This window comes from Pituophis catenifer, unplaced genomic scaffold (assembly GCF_029215685.1).
Source record: "Pituophis catenifer annectens isolate HBS135680 unplaced genomic scaffold, rPitCat1.0.hap2 SCAF_2, whole genome shotgun sequence".
In the NCBI taxonomy this organism is placed as follows: domain Eukaryota; kingdom Metazoa; phylum Chordata; class Lepidosauria; order Squamata; family Colubridae; genus Pituophis; species Pituophis catenifer.
The window spans coordinates 136,320,654-136,344,468 of record NW_027256882.1 but is presented as its reverse complement, the minus strand read 5'-3'; the positions used below and the strand labels follow the sequence as shown (position 1 = coordinate 136,344,468).

Genomic DNA, 23,815 nt, shown 5'->3' with positions numbered 1-23,815 from the left:
GAGTCCAGAAAAATCCTGCACATAGATACTCAGGCTGAAAAATCTTACCAAGAGGTGTGTTATTAGACAGGTCATATTTGCCAATTTCCAAAAAGCGCCCATGACGAGCAAGGCAACGAAGGCTGGCCTGGAGTTTCTCTTCTGATAAGGAGTTTAACACAAGATCGACACCTGCAAAAATGTTCAACGAAGTCAATAGAGTAGCCTACAAGATTTGCATTGCCTAATCACCTATACTCTTTGCCTAATTAAAACTTCTAAACTGTAACGGGATGATTGCCTCCAGCGTTTACACTTACCTCTGCCATTAGTAACTCTCAGTATGTGTTGTTCAAAGGAAGTATTTCTAGAATTGGCAAAGCTATTTGCATCAAGCTGAGGGAATCTTTTTTGGAGATATTCACGTTTCTCTTTGGAACCTGAAAACAGGAAAAATGTATTTCTCTCAATTCAAATACCTTACAGGCACTTCCTTCTTCAGAGGCCTTTAAGGAAGACAGAGAATGCTTTGAGCGTCCACAGTGTGGGGTCAAAATCTGCAAGATAGTGCTACAACAATGTGACGGAAATCTGTCCTTTTGTTGTAAAAGTGTGATGCTGATGTAGATATCAAAGGGGTGGTGGAACTTAGATCATCACATATGCCATCTTGAAGATTTTGATTTTGATCACTCCCATTTCATGGACACTGTTGGATAATGCCAGCCACAGCACTGTTCTGATTAATTGGCAAATGATGATGGCTGAAGAGACATAGAAATTAATCTACTCCAATGCTTTTTTTTTAAAGTCAACCTGTCCTTATTTACTTCTCCTATGTTTAGTTTATATTATCAAATAAAACATATGTTTAAGGAGTAAAAGAAACATTGTTTTTCTCAGTTCTTCAAGTCCTGTTTGTTTCTGAAAACAAATAACTTATTTATTTATTCATTCAATTTCTATAGCTGCCCATCTCAATCAATGGCTCTGAATTGCTTAAAATGCCAAAAGTATAAAACAATTAAAAACATTTAAAAAAAACATCCAAAATAAATACTGGCCAAGATATTTGGCCAGTTAACAGTAAATCCAGATCTGCAGGATCAGGAAAACAACCAGGATTTTAAAGACTTTTAAAGTGTCAACAGATAGGGGTAATTCTAAATTCTGATGGGAGGTTATTCCACATTGTTTCCTATGTTTTCATTCTTTAGAGCAGAAAGCAAAGGTTACAAAGGGCTCTTAGAAAGAAAGGCTGAAGCACTTGTTTGAATCAATGAAAAGGAAGCTACGTACCCACAGTGGCAAAGACCTGGCAGTCCATGCTTAGGGCAACAGCAACGGCAGCTTGGCCTACACCTCCTGAAGCTGAGTGGATGAGAACAGAGTCACCCTGCTTCATGCCTCCTCGAACCACCAAGGAATAGTAAGCAGTCGCATAGGCCACTGGCACAGAAGCTGCTTCTTCCAGGGTCCTGAAAAATGAGAAGAAGTTCTTTGCAGGCATTCACACTTCTATTTCCCGCCTCCCTTGTCTATCTTCATCATAACTCTTGTTGTGAGGAAGAGAGGCACTTGGAATATGCACTTTTCTTTCTCAAGGGGTCATTCTACTATTGGTGCAAATGACACCGTTTTAAAACTGCATCTTTTTATCCAGAAGCAGAATCTCTCTATGAGAGATCCTCCACTTGTAATTCTTTCTATAGCAGCAGCTGATCATAAGAATGTTGTGGCAATGAAAAATTAGTGCCAGAAAATATTTGCTTAGTTACTTTCCCTCCTCTCTACATTTTTTCTTTACATAAGCCAGATCTGAACATGTTAATTTCCAGAATGTAATTTTAAAAAGTTCTTAAAGTAGAGTATATTTTAACAGTCCATTCAGTCTCTTAAACTTAGTTACCAGACTCCTCAGGTATTCATTACCCTGCTTGATAAAAGAATCCTAAGTAAAAAATTGATGGGCTCCAATAAAATCAAAGGCTCTGCATCTTCCCCATACATATCCCAATCAAAAAAGCAATTACAGGAAAAACAGAGAAGTGGGGAAATAGTTACTAATATTCTGTTTTTCTACAGAAATGAAAAAGACAGATTGTAAACCACTGTATGATGAATGCAATTAGACAAAAAAATTGTTCTGTCACCAATAATGTTTCTTACATTAAATCCCAATTTATTTTGCAAATGTAGGGATAGAATAGGAAGTGCAATGTAACTACACTTACCAATTTTGTGGCACTTCCCACAGGAATCTCTTTTCACAGTCTACCACTGTAGCAAGTCCTTTAGCTGGTAGCAAACCCATTATTCTTTTCCCTGCAGGGTCATATCCTGAGAACTCCATTCCTAACATGCATTGCTGCAGTGTCCAATTTCCTGGGGAAAATTTTAAACATTTTAAAGTGCCAACTGCAGGCAGTTTATCTCCGAGATAGGCACATCATCAAGGAATCCCACTTGAAAGTGGACTTAATTTAAAAATGATCTTAATATTTTATTTGACACCAAAATGCTCCTTCAAAGAGTTTCTGGGGTGGGGTGGGTGTGGAGATTTTAGTCCTATTCTTGCAATAGCCTATATATGGATAAGACTCAGGAAGGATTGAGCTCACCTCCAATCTGATCCTATTCTTTACCTAATTTAGAACATTATCATGCTAATATCAAATTTCTTTCCTGAAGATATTCATTCTCTAACCATTTCTATACATATATCTTGTATCAAGCCATATATTATACTATCTTAGCCAAAGAATTTATCCAGTTTATGAAGAAAATATATAAGATAAAATTGTTTATCTTAGGACACCCATAAATAATAGAAAACTTTTATATTTCCATAACTTTAATACCATTTAAAACTCATCCTGACAATGGGTTCTAATCATTAGGCAATAATTTAAGAACACTCAAGTGGAGATGAGTCTCTGGAAATGTTTTTTATACAAAGCTACAAAGCTGCTTTGTAACAAGCCATAGCACTAAATTATTTAACTGTTAACTACTTTTCAAGGTCTTTCTGCAAACCATCATGTTCTCTATTACTGTACTGTGCTGTGTTTTTATCTAGTTATCCATATTCAATTTTAAAGCAAGCACCTCTTTCATTTAACTACTTCTATATAATATATAATATGTTTCTCTAAGGAACAGGTGAATTAACACATGCAAACTAAAATACTGCAAAGCCTCTATTAAAACAAAAGCAACTTACCAGGAATAGCATCTGGAGAGAGTTTTCCTGTGGCCAACATAATGTCTCGGAAATTTAGAGATGCATAATGGATTTTGCACAGTTGGACATTGGGATTGCTTGTGCAGAAATGCTGAAGTGGGGACGAAATCCAGCGAAGAGAGGAAAGATCCCCACGTGTCAAAACATTCACAAATGCATATTCAGTAACCTCTTGAGATTGAGCTGGAAGAGATTGGGAGATGTACAATTTAGCATTCTTTCATTTTACAGGTGCAAATGTGACAAACCTATTTTCCTCCTTAAACATTGGGAAAAGCCTGAGTTAATTAGTTAGAATGGAACATTCCATTCTAACATTCCCAAGGCTTTGGGTTTCTAAAGTAAACTCATTATAAGACAATTCACACCACTCATTTGTACTGAAAAAGCATTCACTGTTACCCAAAACTGAGACAAGTGTCACCAGAAGATTATTTACATTTATAAAGAATAGAGAGATTAAGTGAGAGACGGTGGAGCAAATATTCTCCCCACCCCCAACTATTCTTTTGTGAGCACATTCTACATTTTGTAATAAAACTCACCTTGCTTTAGTGGGAGATGTCTGAAAGAGCCCCATTTTCCATCACGGTAAATATTCATGACCAAATCATTCTGCAGAATTGTTTGCATTTCTTTAGCAGAAGAGTTGGTGGGTGGGCTAGGAGAAGCAGCATTCAGACTGGAGATGAAGAGGCACCTAGGAAGTAAAATACACCGTTTAGCCTATTCCTTATTTCTCCCAAGTAATTTTAAGAAATGTATAGTGTTACTAAATATTATATTGTTCTACCTGATCCTGTGTCCACCAGGTTCTTGACGGAGACAGTTCACCATACCAACAACTCCAGAAGTACCACAGTTATTTGCAGTCAACCACACAGAGTGTTCAGAAGGCTCTGCTAGCATTTGCTGAAAGAGAAATATCTTATTTAGTTGTCATGGAATAGTGATTTCCAAAATGCATAATATGAAAATAACAACTCTCAAATTTCACAGGATTTGTATACTAAAAGTTGAAATCCTGTTAACTGACTGCTGTTAAAATTTAGTTGGGAAACTTTAGAAGGAAGAAAGAAAACCAAGTATTCCTCAGTTTTTACCTTCAAAGGTTCCACCCATTTATAATCGGTTTCATCCACCGGTAGGAAAATGGGCTTCTTGGTAGGAAGTGGTCGGCGGCATAAGAAGATCGCTGCACCAAAAGAAGACCTTTTCACAGCTACCAAATTTAGACTAGCCTTCTTAAATAAGTTCTCCCATTCTACCTGCCAAACCAAGGAAAATTAGAATTACAGTAAATCACCCAGTCATGTGATTCTTGAAGAGTAATCTTTCTCATTTGTTGTTTAATAAACAAACGTTAGGGTACTGTCCTTCTGTTGTCAATCATTTAGTTTCTTACTGATGCTCTTACCTTTAACCTACCTACTACTTCTACAACTCTACATCACTAACCTGCCATTAAGAATATATTTAATGGTAACTTGTATGGAATAATCTAGGGCTTGGGAGCCTGTGAAGTAGACCTATTTAAAATTATGTTTTATTGTCTAATATTGATTCAAAAGTAAATCTCAGAGAATTCAGTTGAATTATTAATGTATAGGGGATAGCTTTAGCCTAAATCTTTCACACTGATGTGTACAAGCATTCATCTATCAGTCTATTGTCCCTCCTCCACCTTAGTCAATTTCACTGTACCTACTGGATCTATCAAAATGGTTTCTTTTCATATTTAATTCTTGTAGGAAGTATGTCACTCAGGTAACTAGGATCAGAGCTTGGTCTTTTTCCAGGTTACTGTCCTTATATTATGATGGAAGGTGAAGAGTCACTTTTCTAATCTTTGGAAAGATGGATGAGAGATTTTTATTCCTGTCAGTCTGAGGTAGATAGTGACATGACTAATAGTTATTTAAATAGATTATGGCTACTCTGCTCTAGACTTTAAAAGCCTTTTAGAGTACACTATGAATTTTCCCCCTCTGAAATGTAAAAGAAAAAAAATATTTTCCTATCTGACATCTTTTAGATAGATGTGCCGAGTTGGCAGTTCCTAGAATTCCCCAACCAGAAGAGTGCTGGACAACACCATTCTGAAGCAGCTGTAGAGAAATAGGAGGGTGTATTTCATACCTGATTTAGAAGGCCCGGTTTATCTTGAAGCCCTGGGGATGTGAGAAAAGCAACTATTTCTCCTAAGGTTTCTCCTTTCAGAAGAGTGTGCAATAAGATAAAACCACCATCCTTCACTGTGGCTGCCATGTTAGAAAGTGTTTCGGCCGGCTTGCTGAGAGCATTCAGTGAGCAGTTGCATACTAGGAGATCAGCATTTGTCAAACTTCCAGAAGGAGGACTGGCAGGATCCCACTGCTCCATAGAGGCACCGATTTCCTGCAAATCGTTTTCGTGTGATGCCAGATTTTTTAGTACTCGGTCAGTGGCAGTGTAGTCTAGTTGCAGCATAGGCTGGGTGTTTAAGATGCTTGTAACTCGTGAAAATAGATGTCCATCTCCTGCTAGAGCCTGAAAGAGCAGAATAAAAGTGTGTGTGTACTTGTGTGTGTGTAGGTATACAGACACAAACACAAAGGTAGTCCTTGTTCAGCAACTGCCTTGTTTAGCAATTCTTTGCAGTTGCAGTGATGAAAAAGTGACTTTTGACCAATCCTTGTGTTTACTACCTTTTCAGTCTTTAAAGCAAAGGAAAGCTCAAGTACGAGCATAAGCACAGTCACGGTTTCACTTGACTGCTTCAATTAATGACCTAGTTTCCAGTTTTAAATGTGATCGTTAAGCAAAGACTATTGGTATTAATGCATGGGAGAAACACACCCATAGAAAGAACAAGTGGGACTGTAGAATTGTTTCATAGTTACCTCTATGATTTTCATCTTGTGACTGGTGATATTTTCCAGCACTACATCTACACAAGTCTTCAATTCAGCACAATCCAGCAAACCGTTGAGAAGAGAATCTTCTTGAAGATGCAGCTTTTCCCGAGCCACAACCTGTTCTAGTTCTGAATAGAGGTTTCCATTTAGCTCTAGGCGGCAGATTTCAGCAAGAATATGAGCAAGACCCTTCTGCTCAACTTCGGCTTGTGTGGAGTTCATGAGAGTGTCCAGCCCAGGTATTGCTATCTTGACTCCATGCTTTGCTATCTTCTTCTGTAGGTTTTGGATCAGCACTGGAAAGAAAAGAACCAAGGTATAAAATGCTTTATAGTGGTGGTTTCTTCCGGTAATCTAGTTCAGACCACTAACTGTTTTTCACAAAACGCATTTAATTCAGCAACAATTTTCTATGTCAATGATGGCTAACCTTTTTGCTGTCGCGTGCCAAAAGCAGGGGGAGCATGGGGGTGGGTGTCACACATGCGTGTGCTCACACCCATGATTCAATTCCCTCCCGTGCCCTCCCTGCACATGTGCGTGTGACCCCCCTTTGCGCTCCCCCTGCTTTTGGCACACAATGGCAAAAAGGTTACCAGTAGGCCTGGTAGGCCTGTTTTTCACCCTGGATTTGAGTTGAGAAGGCCCTGGCAGGGTGGGACAAACTGCCTCCTAAAGTCACAAAATCTGAAACAGACAGAAATTTCCATTAGGACCCAAACAGAATGTGCAGTGATAACTCTTTCTTTATGGTTTACAGGGAATATCCTATCAAAATTTCCTCTAAACATAAGGAACTTTTTACCTTTGCAGTGCTCAAAACTAGACTGAAGCTTGGCATCAGAGGATAAGCAGCCACTCTCATCATAGGGCACAAAACAAAATTTCTCCAGGATGGGAGGAATCTGTTCCTGCTGTCGCCGGGGAGCTGTGCTGGAGTGAAGACCAGATATCTGGACAGCTCCTCCTGTAATGGTATCAAGGCAACGGTCCACTGCAACATCTAAAACTACAAGGCAAAGAAATAGTCAATGGACAGCACTGGAAAAGAAAACCAATCAGAAAAAGGACTTCTTAGAATTCAGTCTTTGGGCTACAAAGAAATTCTGGATACAGGTAGTCCTTGACATATAACAGTTTGTATAACGACTGTTCTAAGTTACAACAGCACTGAAAAAAAGCGACTTATGACTGTTTTTCGCATTTACGACCACTGCAGTATCCCCATGGTCATGTGATCAACTGACTCATATTTATCACAGTTGCAGTGTCCTGAGGTCATGTAATTGCCTAAAGTTAATGGGGAAGACAGATTCACTCAACAACTGTGTTACTAATTTAACAAGTGCAGTGATTCACTTAACATCTGTGCCAAAAATATCATAAAATGGAGCAAAATTCATTTAACTGTCTCACTTAGCAACCAAAATTTTGGGCTTAATTGTGGCCATAAGTCAAGGACTACCTGTACTAATTATTAATTTTGCTCCCCAAAATTTATCCTACAACTTTAGGCTGGGACAGTCAATTTAATATGTTGGCTTTTTTAAAGGAGCCACATAAAAAATAAATGGCAAGATGCTCTTTACCTTCAGTCTCTTCAGTGTGTTTCTGAACAAATTCTAGATGTAGTTTTGGGTCAATGCACACTGAACGGATTCTGGTTGGCAGTCGCAGATTTCGTCCCATTTCCCCCAAAATCATCAAATGCAGCATGGTGTCAAGAAATGTCACCCAGTTCCCATTCCACAAAATCTTGCCAGAATTTCCTGCAATGGCAAATAATCTAATTAGCACAGAACACCCCTGCCACTACAGTTTTGGTAAGAAGTTAAAAAAAGAAAAGAAAAGAAAATGCAGGAGAAAAGCATAGGCACTACAACACAGAATTACTCTGCTTTCTCCAAAATGTCCCCAATTACCATTCTTTTCCCAAAATTTTCCCTAGTTGCCAAGAAAATATTTGTATTTCTGTACTTAGATTATAAATTCATTTCATCTCACAGTCAGATTTCCTAATCTAGTAAAATGCTGATATTTTGGATTGCATTCCCCATAATTCCAGACATGTTATGCAATAATTATGGGAGCTGTCAGCAAACACATTGAAAGCACCAGATTAGAACAGTTTTCTATTTATTAGAATAATTAAAATTATACAGTCCTTATTTCCTTTCAAAAAATTTTCAAGCAATTACAAAATAATAGAACAATATAATAAAAATTATTAATATTGTAAATTAATTTTAAAGTTGAAGCCAATTAAATATTTTGATATTCTGTTGGAGTAATAGCCACATTAGTAGTATCTTGAAAACGAATTATAATAAAGTCAATTGCAAAAGGCAGCTTTACTTGGAAAGCTTACATCTCGTAAGAATGTCTTTAACACTATCAAACAACAACATCTACCTGTCCTTGGGAAGGACTCAGTAGGTGAACAAAAATGCCAAGTCCAGTCTAAACATCTAGCTGATTGTAGGACCAACCATAATAAAATAGTAATGCTGATTTCTATTTAGATATGTTGTTACCATTACTGCTGGATTCCATGACTCCTTGAAATGTTGGCCCATAATCATAGCCACGAAGGCGAAGCTCTTTGTAAATGTCCCCCTTTGATAAACTAATTCCTGAGCAGGGATTTGGCTGGTTTTTCAAATCAATAAGTTGGTTTCGAAAGTTATTGAGAGCAGTTTCTTCCAAAATGCAAATTTTTCCTGGTATATCCAGTAGATAGAAGAGAAAAAAGAGTCAATAAGCAGGCAGAGTCAGTATTTCCTTTTTTTTTTAACACACTCACTGATACTATTTACTTACCACTCACAGCCAGATTTCCATTTCCAGATACTTCAAAACACTGGGAAGCAGGCATGAGTCTCACCTCCAACTGTGTTAAGCCTAAAAGGAAGGCAGAAATTAATGAGTTGACTCTACATTCAAGTATCATATATGAATAAAATAAAGAAAGCAGAAATGGTACATTGTTTGTATTTATGGTACATATATTTCTCTGCTACCAAATAAAGGAATATGTACTGCATTGATAAGTCATTTAAAATTTATCTTCCATCTTTCATCTTATTCCAGTTCATATAAAAATAAACAGATTAAAAAAATAAGATCTCCCAGACACTATCAATGAACATTTCAAGGAATCAGCTCGATCAGACAATATTTAAGATGGAGCAATCTTTATTACTCTCACCTTTTTTGGGAAGTATTGTTGCCTGGTGGATTGTAACATCTTCAAACATGATAGGCAGTTCTTCTATCGTAGTTCCCAGGGAGCGTGCTAGAGTGCGCCAGGCTAGTACCAAGTAACCAGTTGCCGGATAGAGAACTCTGCCATCTATGCAATGGCCCACTAAGTAATGCTCAGGGGATTCAGGATTCACATCTGTTAACAACAATAGAAAAACAATATAGAAATTTTAGAACTTTCTTACGAACCTGGCTTTGGTATCTCTTACCCATAACCAAGAATCAATCTGTGCCCACTTTCTCTTACCCTAGCTTCGGTGTCAGAGATGTCTCAAAGAAAACAGCTCTCTGATTCTTATTGCTTCCCATCTACTTCTTCTACTAAAGTGACACAAAGACTAGGACATGTTTTCCCTTGAGATTGTTAAAATCCCACTCAAATTTCTTTTTCTTTTTGGAGTGGGGGTCAAACAAAGAAGCCATTTGACTTCTAGTACATACCAATATTGTAGACTGTTGCTGCTCCAGAACCTCCAGACCCTGTTGGAAAATCTTCAGGTTTTGGGACATCCCAGATCTGGCTGTGGTCCCAAGCAATATAAGGAGAAATAAGTGGCGTTCCGGTTGGAACAGGATATTGAACGCGTGGAAACAGATTGTTTGCCAGGACATTTATTCTACGAAAAGAAAAACAAAAATTTGTGAAAATTGTACCCATCACTCAGAGGCAAGAATAGTAGCTCCTGGAAAATGAGTTTTACTTTTCCTTCATGACTCCTTCTATTGATACTCTTGCAGCAACACAAACAAAACTTTGATTTTTAATGGTAGCATTTATATGTAAATAATACAGAATGCTTTTAATGCCACAATCCATTTTTCCATTATCTTAGCGTAATTAGAAATGCAGGTTTCTTCCTCAGACCTTTAATTATTTCTTGGATAGTCATATAAAGTAGCTGGGGCAAAACAAATAATAGTACTATTCAATTCAATCCAATTATGAAATTTGGGCCATTATATTCCCCGCTAACCTTTCACTCATTCCCTTACCCTGTCAAGTGGATTTTTCCAACATTTGTCAGGAAAAATTCCAGATTGTTCTTGTGTTCCCTCCTCATCAAAGGTAAAATGGTGCAGGTTGGTTTCAACGATCTTTTCAGGATTGCCTAGTTAGTTAGAGATTACAAAAATGATCAGAAAAAGTTAAACATTTCCTAGTTCCAAAAGATTTCATTAATTATGATTGTCAACTTCTGTCAGGCAAGTTTTTATGAGACCGGGGAACAAGGGCATGGCATGAAGAAGAAATAGTTGAAGAGAACAGCAAAAATAATTTTAAGACAATCATTCATTTTACTTAGTAAACAGATGGCTCTTTCTGCCACTATATAAGTGCTGGGAAAAGCTGCCTGTGTGGTAAGGTATAAGTACAGTGTAAGGGGGGTGGGAAATGATTGTCAATGCTATTGCTGACCTGACAGAAAAACTCCTTGTATCCATTATATTCTGCCAACGTTTACAAACTGCATGGTAAAAAAATAATAATGCCTTTTGATGAGCTTCCTACACACAGCCAGTCAGGACTTCTCAGAAGGATTAACAAGAAGTTTACTTTAGAAGAAAGTAATGTAAGATTTGCAAATTCTAATTCATTTTTACTGGAACTACAACTTCCCCCAACCAGAAGACATGTAAGATAAGACATAGAAAGTATAAACATGCTCTGAGAGTTTCTATGTCTTTGAGCACATGTTTAGTTTGGGTCCTGAGCCTATTGTCCTCCCCATTATTGTTCTTCCCCCCAAATTTTTCGGTTCAGCAGCAGTAGATATTACTTGGGAGAATGCCCTTTTAAATAAAATAGGGCTTAATTTTTGGTAAAAGTGAGTAAAATGTCATCATTTTATGTCAATGTTTAAAAAAACAAACGGGAGAATCCAGAATCCAGTATTATGTTATTTCAAATCAATCAGATAGCACAACGTCCAGATACAGTTTCTGCACTCTCTGATTGAAATACCATGCAAGAACTCCTCTGCTCTTCACTTTATCATAGAAACCAGAAGTATTTGGCAAGGCAAATTGCCAAGATCTTAGCACTGCCAATCAAGAGGCTCTGGGCTGCTAGCTCAGACAGGAGAAGCAGTAAACATATGTAAGGATGATAAAAGAAAGACACCAGGAAGCCTGATGAAAATTCCCTAAGTAAGGGATGGGCACTGAACAATAAAAGTCTTGCCTGGGAGCCCCAGAGTGGCAAAATAATACATGCCCAAAAAGGCCACCTTAAGAAAAGGTGATGGTCCCTTAATTGCAAATTAATTGTATAAAATAGAACAGCTTGGATTTGAAATGACCTTGATTTTGATCTAAAGAGCACATCTAATTCTCAGAATAGCTTAGAAGGCTTGCAGAGGAAAAGTGAAATTGGCTAAGACCACCTCCAATTTTTATTCACTGTATTTGACAGGAAAGACAGCAAATACATAAACTCAGCAGCAGTAAATATCAATGGAGATTCTCAGTCATCCAGGTCATGGTTGTCCCAAAAGTGCTTTTTCAAGAGGCAACTGGACTTTCCAGAAAGTCCAGTTGCCTCTTGAAAATGAACCTTTGGGTCAGCAGCAGTAAGATTAAAGAAAAAACTCAGAACAAGCATCAGAAACCAAACTTCCAGTAACACCTTTAGAATAGCTACATCATTTTCCAGGTTATGTTTTACATAATACATCTAGACTGTAATTTGCACACTGGACTGGAAAAACTGGAAAAGAAGCTTACTGCCAAATAGATCCAAACTCACAACCAAGCTTAATATCTGTTGCACAACTGTACTTTCAGATTGCACAATCTAAACCAGTGTTGCATTTACCTTCTTCTCCCTAGATCGATATTTCACAACTATCTAAGCCAGTGATGGCTAACGTTTTCTGGATCGAGGGCCCAAAGTGTGCGCACGTGCGCAAATGCACGTGCATGTCTTCAAACCCCCAAATGCAGTGTGCGTGGGTGCTGCATATGCACGTGGGGGCCCGCACATGCATGTGCCCCCCGCACGCCCATTTGCATGCATGCGTACGCGGCCCCCTGCATGTACCCCGTGTGTGCCCCGACAATCTGCTGGCTGGCGGGAGATGCGCACATGTGCAGCAGAGCTAAATTGGAGCAACGGCTTGCATGCCCACAGAGAGGGCGCTGCGTGCCATCTGTGGCACATGTGCCATAGGTTCGCCATCACAGATCTAAGCTATTTTATTCCCTCCCTCCTGATGAGGCCTGCATCTTGCCTTCTGGTTCTCCGTCAGTCTAACTGCATGAAGCAAGTCATTTTTTGGACTTTTCTCTGTCTTTGGATGTTTAAATGACTTGTCCTTTTTACCTTTTTTCTCTTGAGAAAGAAAATCTATTCAGCCTGAAGAATCGAATGTTCAATCCTGCAAAGGTGTAAATGTACTTTGCCTCACAGCCTTTACCAGGTCTGGCCTCTTCTCTTTCTTTTTCAGTCTCAACCTTCCTTATTGTAATTAACCTGTGTGCAGGGGTTCCAATGCATATGAAAGAGGCCAAGATGGGCAGAACAAATAAGTTGACAGTCTTCTGATCATGATTTATCCAGCAGTGCATATAGGATATGGGAGTTTCTACTTACAGCTTATATAAACAGTTCACTGCATTTTCTCAAGCAACTAAAAATACAGCAGCTGTTTCTTTATTCTTTTGATCCACTAACCAAAGTATGAAGGGGATTATCTACACTGGGACTCTGATGCTTACAGAAATTACTCTTCAGGAGCAGCCAAAGGGTTCTGATTTGCCCAGGGCCTATTCAGTGCTTTTAATATAGTTCCCTAACATTAGTTTAAACAAGTGCTTTTCTGTCCTTTTGATTAACGTAAGTTTTTATTTTATTTCATTGCTGAATATTATCAGCAGCATGAGTCTACAAAATCCTTCATCTATTTTTATCTTAAACTAGTCAATGCAGATACTTTCAAGTTTTTCATATTCATTTCCTCTCTTTATTAGCTTTCCCTATAGGAAGCGGTTTTAAGTATTTGGAAAGTAATATTCTGGCCAAACATTTTTGGCATCTGCAGATTTGATTTGAATCTGGTCCATATAAGAAGATAATAGGGTGCTGCCTTGAAAAAATCTTCACAATTAAAGTTCTCAAATATAACTAGTCCAATTCAGAGATTGGACTAGTTATGTTTGAGAACTTTAATCAAGAAGGTTTTTCAAAGTTTGCTTTCTAGAGCTTTCCTTACTTATCAGTCAACTCTTGATAGATGGATCTGAAGTTGAGGAAACAAACAATTATTTTCCTTGCTCCTTGATTATAAGAATGGCCCCTGAAAAAATGGCAGGAGTAGCACTGGAAGAGGTAATGGATTAAAGCACAGCTCTTCTAAAGCAACACAAATAACTTTTGATGCAATGCTGGGAGTAGTGCTTATAAAACCCTGTAACTCTAAAATGTCATACAACTACAAATCTGTGTCAATGCTCAGTGAAGAAACCAACTTGCTGCTATACCACATGAGGTACAGTTGCGGCATTTGCCATCTCCCTGTGACTTCCGGAGAGGCAACAAAATTACACCAATATCTGTTCAGGAACTGTTCCTGCATTGTTCCCTGTTGATCAGGTCCTTCTCACAAAGTCAGAAACACTCTTCTTCCTTCTACAGGTAGTCCTCAATTTACAAAGTTACAGCAGTGCTAAAAGGGGGACTCATGACCGTTTTTCACACTTACAACATTGCAGCATCTCTGTAGTCACATGATCAAAATTCAGATGCTTGGCAACAGGTTCATATTTATGATGCTTGCAGCATCCCAGGGTCATGTGATCCCCTTCTGCAACTTTCTGACAAGCAAAGTCAATGGGGAAACCAGATTCACTTAACAACCTCTCCTGCGGCAGCAGCATTGATTGCCAATTTGCTTCCGGGTGCAATTCAAGATGCTGGTTGTCGCCTTTAAAGCCCTTCATGGCTTGGGACCAGGTTATCTGAGGGACCGTCTCTTGCTGGTCACATCTACCCGACCCACCAGAGCAGGGAGGCAGGGAATGTTGCAGGTTCCATCCCTGAGGGAGATACACCTGGTGGGACCCAGAAGAAGGGCCTTCTCCGTGGTGGCTCTCTCTCTCTGGAACATCATTCCTCCAGAGATTAGAATGGCCTCCACTCTAACACTCTTCTGGAAGGCGCTGAAGTCCTGGTTCTGCCAGTGGGCTTGGGGAATCCAGAGTGGGATGGAGCCCATTAAATGGCTTGTGTGACGTGTTGTCGCTGGAGTGGGGGGGTTATTATATTATTTTATTAATTTATTATGTGATTATTCTCTTTTATTAGTTTTATTGTTTTATATATGAGGTTTTTATATTCCTGTAAGCTGCCTTGAGTCGCCGTGTGCGAATAGGTAGCAATATAAATTTCCTAAAATGAATAAAATAAATAACCACATTACTAAGTTAACAACTGCAGTGGTTCACTTAACAATTGTGGCAAGAAAGATCATAAAATGGGGGGAAACTCACTTAACAAACGTTTCAGTTAGCCACAGAAATTTTGGGCTCAATTGCGGTCGTAAGTCGAGGACTATCTGTACTCTGAAACAGGGGGAGGCAGGGCTGTGCCACAAAGTATTTCAGAGCAGTTACATGTTCCCAGGAAAACATGCAATTGTTTTATGGTGCTGCAGACAAGAACCAAGTTCATGTTTTTATGTCCCTTGAAGCACATTTTGGAAATCAAATTCCAAGCTTCATGGCCTCAAAACACAATAAATGAAGTCATCATAGTAAAACATACTAAAGCAGCCTAGAAAAACTCTATGGGACAACTGTTACACAGATGACTTTGTATAAAAAGTCTTTGTATAAAAACTCTGTCCTGGTCCTATTAGATCTCTCAGCGGCTTTTGATACCATCGACCATGGTATCATGCTGCAGCGGTTGAGGGGGTTAGGAATAGGGGGCACCGTTCTGTGGTGGTTCTCCTCCTTCCTCTCCGACCGTTCGCAGTTTGTGTTGGCAGGAGGCTAGAGGTCGACCTTGAGGCGCCTCGCTTGGGGAGTGCCGCAAGGGTCGGTCCTCTCGCCCCTTCTCTTCAACATTTATGTGAAGCCGCTGGGTGAGATCATCCGTGGTTTTGGGGTGAGAGTCCATCACTACACTGATGACTCAGCTGTACATCTCCACCCCAGACCACCCCAACGATGCCCTTGATGTGATGTCTCGCTGCCTGGAGGCCGTGCGGGTCTGGATGGGGACAAATAGGCTCAGACTCAACCCTTCCAAGACCGAGTGGCTGTGGCTTCCAGCGTCCTGATATAGTCAGCTGGTGCCATCGCTGACTATTGGGGGTGAATCTCTGCCCCCCACAGAGAGGGCTCGCAATCTGGGCGTCCTCCTGGACGCACGACTGTCTTTAGAAGAGCATATGGCGGCTATGGCCAGGGGGGCTTTTTATCAGGTTCGCCTGATTCGCCAGTTGCAGCCCTTTGTGGACGGGACGCCTTGCGCATGGTCACTCACGCCCTTGTCAGCTCCCGGCTGGACTATTGTAATGCTCTCTACATGGGGCTCCCCTTGAAGAGCACTCGGAGGCTCCAGCTGGTCCAGAATGCGGCCGCGCGGGTGGTTATGGGTGCAACCCGTTGTGCCCACGTGACACCCCTCCTGCGCGAGCTGCACTGGCTCCCAGTGGTCTTCCGGGTGCAATTCAAGGTGTTGGTCACCACCTTTAAAGCGCTCCATGGCATAGGACCCGGATATCTTTGAGACTGTCTTCTGCCACCAATAGCCTCCCACCGGCCAGTTCGCTCCCACAGACGGTCTCCTCAGGGTGCCATCAGCCAAGTTATGTCGGCTGGCGACGCCCAGGGGGAGGGCCTTCTCTGTGGGAGCCCCTGCCCTGTGGAATGAACTGCCCCCGGAAATGCATAAGATCTCCGACCTCTGTGTATTTCACTGTGCCCTCAAGACCCTGCTGTTCCGCCAAGCCGGGCTATCAATGTAATGATTTTTAAATTGGGTTTTAAATTTTTGGGGTTTTAAATCTGAGCCAAAACTATGTAATAATTTTAATTAATTTTAACTGATGTCTGTCTTTGTGTTTTTAATAGGCTGTACACCTCCCTGAGTCCTTCGGGAGAAGGGCGGTATAGAAATAAAATTTATATATATACATATACATATACATATACATATACATATACATATACATATACATATACATATACATATATATATATATATATACACATACATACATACATACATACATACATACACCGCTTCACAGTGCTTTACAGCCCTCTCTAAGCGGTTTACAGAATCAGCCTATTGCCCCCAACAATCTGGGCCCTCATTTTACCGATCTTGGAAGGCTGGAAGGCTGAGTCAACCTTGAGCCTGGTGAGATTCGATCTGCCAAATTGCAGGCAGCCGACAGTCAGCAGAAGTAGCCTGCAGTACTGCACTCTAATCACTGTACCACCAAGCATTTCCATTCTATAATGGGTTTATCTTATTATGGGAGTGATACCTTCCTACAAGATAGATTTTGCTACAACGTATTATTTCTATAATTAAAATTGACCATTTATAATGACCTCTTTTTATGAAGAATGACAACCAAACATCCTTATAGACATTGGTTTTGTATCACACCAATATAAAAGCACCTGCAATTACTCGGTAATTGTTCCCAGTAATCAGGATAAACTTCCAAAGACATTTAAAAACACAAGATAAATTTTGCAGCAAAGGCAAAATTTGATAACCTTCACTCAAAACAAAACAAAACAAAAAAACCCTCAAACAAACAAGAAACCAAAACCACATAGGAAAGCAGAATTTTAAAGCTCTGAAGCTATCCTTCCTGTGCCTTCAAAACAAAAAAGCAATTGTGTCTCTCAGTGATGTAAACCTATACATGAATAACTAGGAGTAAATCCCACTTCAGGTAGTCCTTGATTTACAACTACATGTGGACCCAAAATTTCTGTTGCTAAGCAAGGAAGTTGTTAAATAAGTTTTGCTGCATTTTACATTTTTGCCACAGTTGTTAAGTGAATCACTGCAGTTGTTAAGTGATGTGATCATTAAGTGAATCCCCATTGACTCTGCCTGTTAGAAGCCAGCTGGGAAGGTTACAAATGGTGATCACACGATTCCAGGACACTGCAAACATGATAAATACATGTCAGTTTCCAAGAGTCCGAATTCTGATCATGTGACCATGGGGATGCTGCAACGGTCATAAGTGGGGAAATCGTCACTTTTTTCAGTAGTGTTGTGATTTTGAATGGTCACTAAACAAATGCTGTAAGTCGAGGACTACCTGTAAATGCCAATGTACTTGCTTCTAAAGCAGCATAAATAGGGTTATTTTGTTCGAGTCATAGTTCCCTGGTGAGTGGATAGCCATAAAAATTGAACACATAAATAATTACAGTAATAAATAATTCAGGGAGTGTCCTGAAACTTCATGGTATGTTCCGAATTGTAACTTCTTAGAATTGCCTGGGCAGTTTAAATAGGAAGTCAATGTACTCTTGTAACTCCATTCTAGTTTAGCCCATGGTTGAATATACAGACAAGCCTTGCACTTTTCACATTTTAACTCTAACCTGTGCAAATGGGATCCTTGTTGCCATTGCTTTTATAATCCTAGTTGTACTGGTCTAAGTTGTAACAAAGATTTTAGATGCTGTAATTCTATTCCTTATAAAAATGAATTGCTCTAACTCAATTTTCTGAGAATAGTTGGGAAACCTAGAGATTAGAGACTTTATTTCTAGAAACCACTGAGCAGCACAAAACCAGCATGACCATCGTTTCAAAGTGACTATGAGCTACAAACTCCACATCACACCCTATAACACTAAGTATTACAAAACAAGATATTTGGAGATATTCAATAGCCTTGTGGAAAAATGACTATGATTTAATTTTCTGCTACATTTTCTACTCCCAAATGATATTAATGAAATGGCTTCTGTCTTTTTGGTTTCAGAAAATATTATGAATGCTGAGCAGCAAATTAAAACTGGTGCAGAAAAGATACATGATATTTAGAAACACAGAGGAAAGTATGAACTGGTGAGGAGGACCCAGCAGATTTCCACAAGTTGGTGTTTCAAGAGATCCTTGACTGAAGGAAATTCTGGGAATTTTCAACTACAACACATCTGAAGATGCCAATTTTGGGAAGATTGGCCCCACAGTATTCTTACTAACTTTTACTCATTGTAGTCCCCAAGAGTAATACCTGTAGAAGAGCATGGGGAGCAATTTCCACTACCACTGCATTATCTGGAACATGCTTCAGACCTTCCTGGAAAAGCACTGGGTTGACAAGATTATTCACATGATACTCAGCGGAGGAATTCTGAGCCAGCTCACTTTGCCATTGGCTTTCAGGGATAGAGGTACTGATCCAGCGGGATGAGCGAGGCTTTGGATTTAGGATAACCTAAAAGGAGGAAATAAAAGGATATGCGAACATTGGAGATCACTTCTTTTGATCTGAACCCCTCCACCTTCCCCAGTGCTGGATCCTTCCAGAGCATTACCTTTTGCAGGGCACTCAGCAACACTGGTGCAATTGAAGCCATATAGTAGGAGTGGAAAGCAACTCCAGCACTCAGCACTTCCTTCGCAAATACACCTTCTGATTTCAACTTAGTCACAAATTTGGCTACGGCCTCCTAAAAAATTAGCAAAACAATAACCCTTTAGATTTACTCCAATAGTTGATTGTTAATTGCATTATGCACTTGGGCCCTGCTGCCTGAAGGGCATCCATTACATCCCACATGTTGCTCCAATGTAATCGGTCTACATTTAATATTGAACAAACTATTAAGTATTCCAGGAGTTGATACTGTTGTTTGTTACACATTCTCCTGAACTGTCCAAACAAAAACTGAAATAATATTATATCTCCCCATATGCTATTCTATATTATTTACTCTCATCTATCTTGCTGTTCTATCCAGAAGGCAATCAAGGCAGTCCATAATCCTCATCCTGAATGTAACCCTTGGTTAGCATTCACACAGCCTGCTGGCAACCCTTAAAGCTAAGAGTTTTCACAAATACAAGTTAAGTTTAATTAGCTGAAGAGCATTGAGCTTTCACATCAAGTTGACCCAGCCAAGACGGTATTGAGAACATGGAGCTAATACCCTAAATGCCAACATTTGAAGTAATCATTCACACTATTTTACCTGAGGGCCTGAGATGGTGACAGTGTCTTCAGAATTATGACAGGCAGGTACCACTCCTGGAGGGCACTTTTCCCTGCATTCCTCCCATGTCAGACCTGAAAAGGACAGGTTACGTTAGATAAATCCAATCAAGGGAAGAATAAGCAGAAACTTTTTTTCATAGGAACAGCAACTTAACATTCCTAGAGCTAAAAAACATTTCTTCCCTAAAATTATTTCTGTGTCTTTGTAGAACACCACTCTTTGTGGGAAGGATTATGAAGCCCTTTTCTTCATCTAGTTTTTCCAGAAGATATTATTAATTTAATTTAATTTAATTTAATTTAATTTAATTTAACTTAATTTAATTTAATTTATCGCATTTCTATGCCACCCAACTCCCAAGGGACTCTTAAAAGCACATATATTCTCTATCATCAAACAGTATAAAACTATGCTATATGTACAGTGCTCTCCTGTGAATATTTATTCAAAAGGACTATATTCTGGTGTGCATTGAATTACAGCTGTAATTACATAAAGTTGGTGATATTGACAGCCATGGATTAGATACCTGAAAAGCAAGCTAAATTAGTATTTTAAATGTTCATACAGATTAGGAACTAGAACAAGGCTCTCAAACTTTTGAATAAACATAAGCCACAAAGTTTTCCCTTGGTATCAAATACGTTAGACTACCTTTCTCAAAGCTGCCAATTAAAATGGCATCTGATCATACTGTTCTAAACAGTGCAATCTAAAACACGCCCTGTCATTTAAATGCTCTATTCTTATCATCCATCTTGCATGATGGAGCCTTGTCAACTTATTCATAAAGTTATCTCCTATTACAGGTTCTAGTCCAAAACTGGGGCTTTTATATTTTATATTGTGTTAAATCATATGCTATATTGTGTTAATCGAACTTTTAAATTTTTTGTATGTGAATTCAACAAGGTTTGACATTTACTGGCAAGCTCGGATTCCACTAAACCTAAGAAAATTAATTGAAGCTGCCAACTGTTGGTTCAATTAACCAGCAAAAGCAACAACCTCAATTCATTCCAGTGGCTGATACAGTATTTTTAAAAAAATTGAAGTCCAAAATGCTGAAATATCTAATCAGACATATGCCATTCAAGCAGGAATGCTCACTCATTTATTGACTTCTATGGCTGCCCACTAATACATCATTCTGAACAACTTGCAGCGTTTATGAACAAAAGAAAGCAATACTAGAAATAGCTATGCCAGGATGAAACACTCCCCCCCCCCAACTAACAGCAATTAATTCAAATAGCACTTGGGTGACAGGACAAAGAATCCTGTATTGATAATCCAAAGAAAGGTTGAAAGAAGGACTATATTCCGTAAAGCACACACACCTCACTGGCAAGTTGCTTCTGGAAAACAAGTTTTGCAGATGTATCCATTGTTTCATAAAGTTGCCAAACCTGGTTGACTAGAGACAACAGCTCAACCAAAAAAAGATGTGTGGGCATTTTGGGAAACAATGACTATTTCTAGAATATATTTTTTGAATTAAATATAATTTTCAAGTCCAATTTCTTAACTCAAGCACAGGGTACAGCGTCAGACTGTAAGAATCTCACAGGCCCAATATCTCTAATGGGTTTTGTCATGAAAGATAGTTACCTAAATCCAACCCGTTTTATTGCTTAATACACAATTAACTAGATCTTGTTAAGACCACAAACGTTTATTTCTGAGTTGAATTTAGGTAACTACCTTTCATTACAAAACCTATTAGAGATATTGGGCCTGTGAGATTCTTACAGTCTGACACTGTACCCTGTGCTTGAGTTAAGAAATTGGACTTGAAAATTATATTTAATTCAAAAAATATATTCTAGAAATAGTCATTGTTTCCCAAAATGCCCACACATCTTTTTTTGGCTGAGCTGTTGTCTCTAGGTTTAACGTTTAACACTTGCCAAAGCTTGTTTCCATATAATTAGAGAGCCAATTCTCCAGCCTACACTCCAGTGAAATTATGGGATAATACATAAAATCTCTTTTGTAATCCTTTTAAACTAAATTGGCAATAGCATTTATAGCAGCAGTTGTTGCCAGCAAACAGTCAAATTGTGATTAACACCAGCTGTCTGCAATTTCTGTAAGTTCGAATCTCACCAGGCTCAAGGTTGACTCAGCCTTCCATCCTTTCTAAGGTAGGTAAATTGAGGACCCAGTTTGTGGGGGCAATAAGCTGACTTTGTATAAATATACAAAAGTATGAAGGCTATTGCTTAACGCATTGTAAGCCGCCCTGAGTCTCCGGAGAAGGGCGGCATATAAATCAAATTTAAAAAAAAAAAAAGCCAATATAATAGCCTGGTGAAATAAGTTAGCCTTTTCTTTTGGTGACTGAAGAGCAATAAGCACAGCTTGTATAAATTGATGGAAAATGTTGACTTTTTAAAAGTCCAGATCTATCGGTGACTAAGAAGCAGTTTTAAAAATCAGTACAACGTAAGGAAAAAGCCTTTTTGGATTTTCCCTTACGTCTACCCATATTTTCAATTGTTTCTGTAAAAGCTTCTTCAGTATGCTGTAACTTTCCCCAAACTCCCATCACAACTGTGCTGCATAGTAACCAAGATTATAATCCAACATGTCTAGAGGGGCAGCAGGATGAAAAATTGGGCTATTTGATCATTCTCAAAATGGACAAAGTAGAAATAGAAAAGCAACACCAGTTTTATGTGGTATCAGAATACACTGTAATACTTGGCCATTTGATCATAGTGGAATAAAGAAAGCAAACCATTACTAGGAGTTGTCCATTCTTTGCATTAAAGATATATGGCAATAAGCTTTCAGTAGCTATAATCCAACAGCTTGGACAACCAAGCTGTCATCCCTAAGCTATAAAATAGTTGGTTTAGAGACAGTATATGGATGCGATGATGTTAATTTAGGTTTAAGAATTAGTGTGCTGTGTCGACTCCCTCCTCAAGTTATAACTCAAATGTTTTTTCTCAATATTCATGTGGGACTTTTACTTACCAACAGCGGCCATCCCTCCAGGTGGCAATTTCGCGTCTTTGACACATTTTCCTCTCCAGTAAGCTGAGAGAATTACCTCTTCATGTGTTAGGGAGTTATCTGCATAGCCACAGGCCAGTTCTCCGACGGAGTGACCAATAATCCCATCAGGCTGCAAACCTGCAGCCCTGAAAACATCAATTTGTGCAATCTGTGGAGACAATATTGTTGCTGGATTTAGATATGTGAAGCAGTATCGGCAAGCTAATTCTAAGATGGTTTCAGAGATGTCATTATATGGTACTGGGCCAAGGAGCTCCTGCTGTATGCACGCCAGCATATTCCTATAGTCAGCAGCTATACCAGCTACAGAAATGAACATGATGTTATTGTAACATTGAGTTCCATACCTCTTGCATATTTTAAGGCAAAGGTTTGTTTTCAATTATACTTGCAATTAAGACTTAATGTGTCATTGTTAGTGCTTAACATATTGTTCTCTATTTTTCCTTCATGATGCTCAAGACAGAAATTATGTTCTCCTTGTTTTCATCTTAGTTGACAGATAAGTACCTGACTCAGCATGAGTTATAATGAGTCACCCAGTAAACTCTATGATAAATAAGGTTTGAAAATGAATCCCTATGGTTGAAATGACATTAACTTGAGGATATTCATATGTTTTGAATTCCAATTCCAATAATGCTTGTCTATAATAATCAATTTGGAACTGGTGGGAATTTAAATCCAAAACATTGCAGAAGTATCATGTCATCCCATCTTTCAAGCATTTTTCCAGCCTAATTCTAGACTATGACTAAAATAAATCTTCACTCTGTAACAAAGCTTGTGTGCACCAAAGCAACTTGCCAAAATAGATCCATCCTTCTTACCTGAATAGCTGCAAGCCCAACAAATGCATTTACTGTTTCATTAAAGGCATTTTCATCTGAACTCAAAAGAAGATCCGAGACTTTCAAGCCTGTGTCCTTCAGAGCCTCGTCTGAACGCAAGATGGATTGTCGGAAGAGATCAAGCTTCATTAGGCTGAGACCCATCCCTTTCCACTGTGTCCCCATGCCTGAAAATTAAAGGAGAGAACCCTTGCTATTATTAGTGAATGGATAAATTGATTTTTGATGTGATATTTGGAGCAGCGTTTAAAAATTCTGTCCCAGAAGACTGAAACTTTCCAGTTAGTAGCGCATATATGAAGGTGAGCCAAGCAGTTTCAAGGTTGTTTGCGACTGAATGG

General features: G+C 39.0%; 1 protein-coding gene across 1 annotated transcript in view; it reads right to left on the bottom strand.

Moving 5' to 3' along the window:
- FASN (fatty acid synthase) overlaps positions 1 to 23,815 on the bottom strand; it is a 56,386-nt gene that overhangs the window by 13,716 nt on the left and 18,855 nt on the right. The window contains exons 10-31 of the mRNA XM_070937629.1: positions 23,454 to 23,641; positions 22,582 to 22,771; positions 19,573 to 19,667; positions 18,916 to 19,050; positions 18,612 to 18,815; positions 10,378 to 10,493; positions 9,826 to 10,001; positions 9,329 to 9,520; positions 8,941 to 9,021; positions 8,655 to 8,840; positions 7,710 to 7,889; positions 6,926 to 7,129; positions 6,106 to 6,416; positions 5,363 to 5,752; positions 4,327 to 4,491; positions 4,017 to 4,135; positions 3,769 to 3,923; positions 3,203 to 3,406; positions 2,214 to 2,364; positions 1,279 to 1,457; positions 300 to 419; positions 49 to 171 (exon numbers count right to left, since the gene is read on the bottom strand). Coding sequence (XP_070793730.1) covers positions 49 to 171; positions 300 to 419; positions 1,279 to 1,457; positions 2,214 to 2,364; positions 3,203 to 3,406; positions 3,769 to 3,923; positions 4,017 to 4,135; positions 4,327 to 4,491; positions 5,363 to 5,752; positions 6,106 to 6,416; positions 6,926 to 7,129; positions 7,710 to 7,889; positions 8,655 to 8,840; positions 8,941 to 9,021; positions 9,329 to 9,520; positions 9,826 to 10,001; positions 10,378 to 10,493; positions 18,612 to 18,815; positions 18,916 to 19,050; positions 19,573 to 19,667; positions 22,582 to 22,771; positions 23,454 to 23,641 — 3,864 coding nt within the window. The remainder of the gene's footprint in view (positions 1 to 48; positions 172 to 299; positions 420 to 1,278; positions 1,458 to 2,213; positions 2,365 to 3,202; positions 3,407 to 3,768; positions 3,924 to 4,016; positions 4,136 to 4,326; positions 4,492 to 5,362; positions 5,753 to 6,105; positions 6,417 to 6,925; positions 7,130 to 7,709; positions 7,890 to 8,654; positions 8,841 to 8,940; positions 9,022 to 9,328; positions 9,521 to 9,825; positions 10,002 to 10,377; positions 10,494 to 18,611; positions 18,816 to 18,915; positions 19,051 to 19,572; positions 19,668 to 22,581; positions 22,772 to 23,453; positions 23,642 to 23,815) is intronic.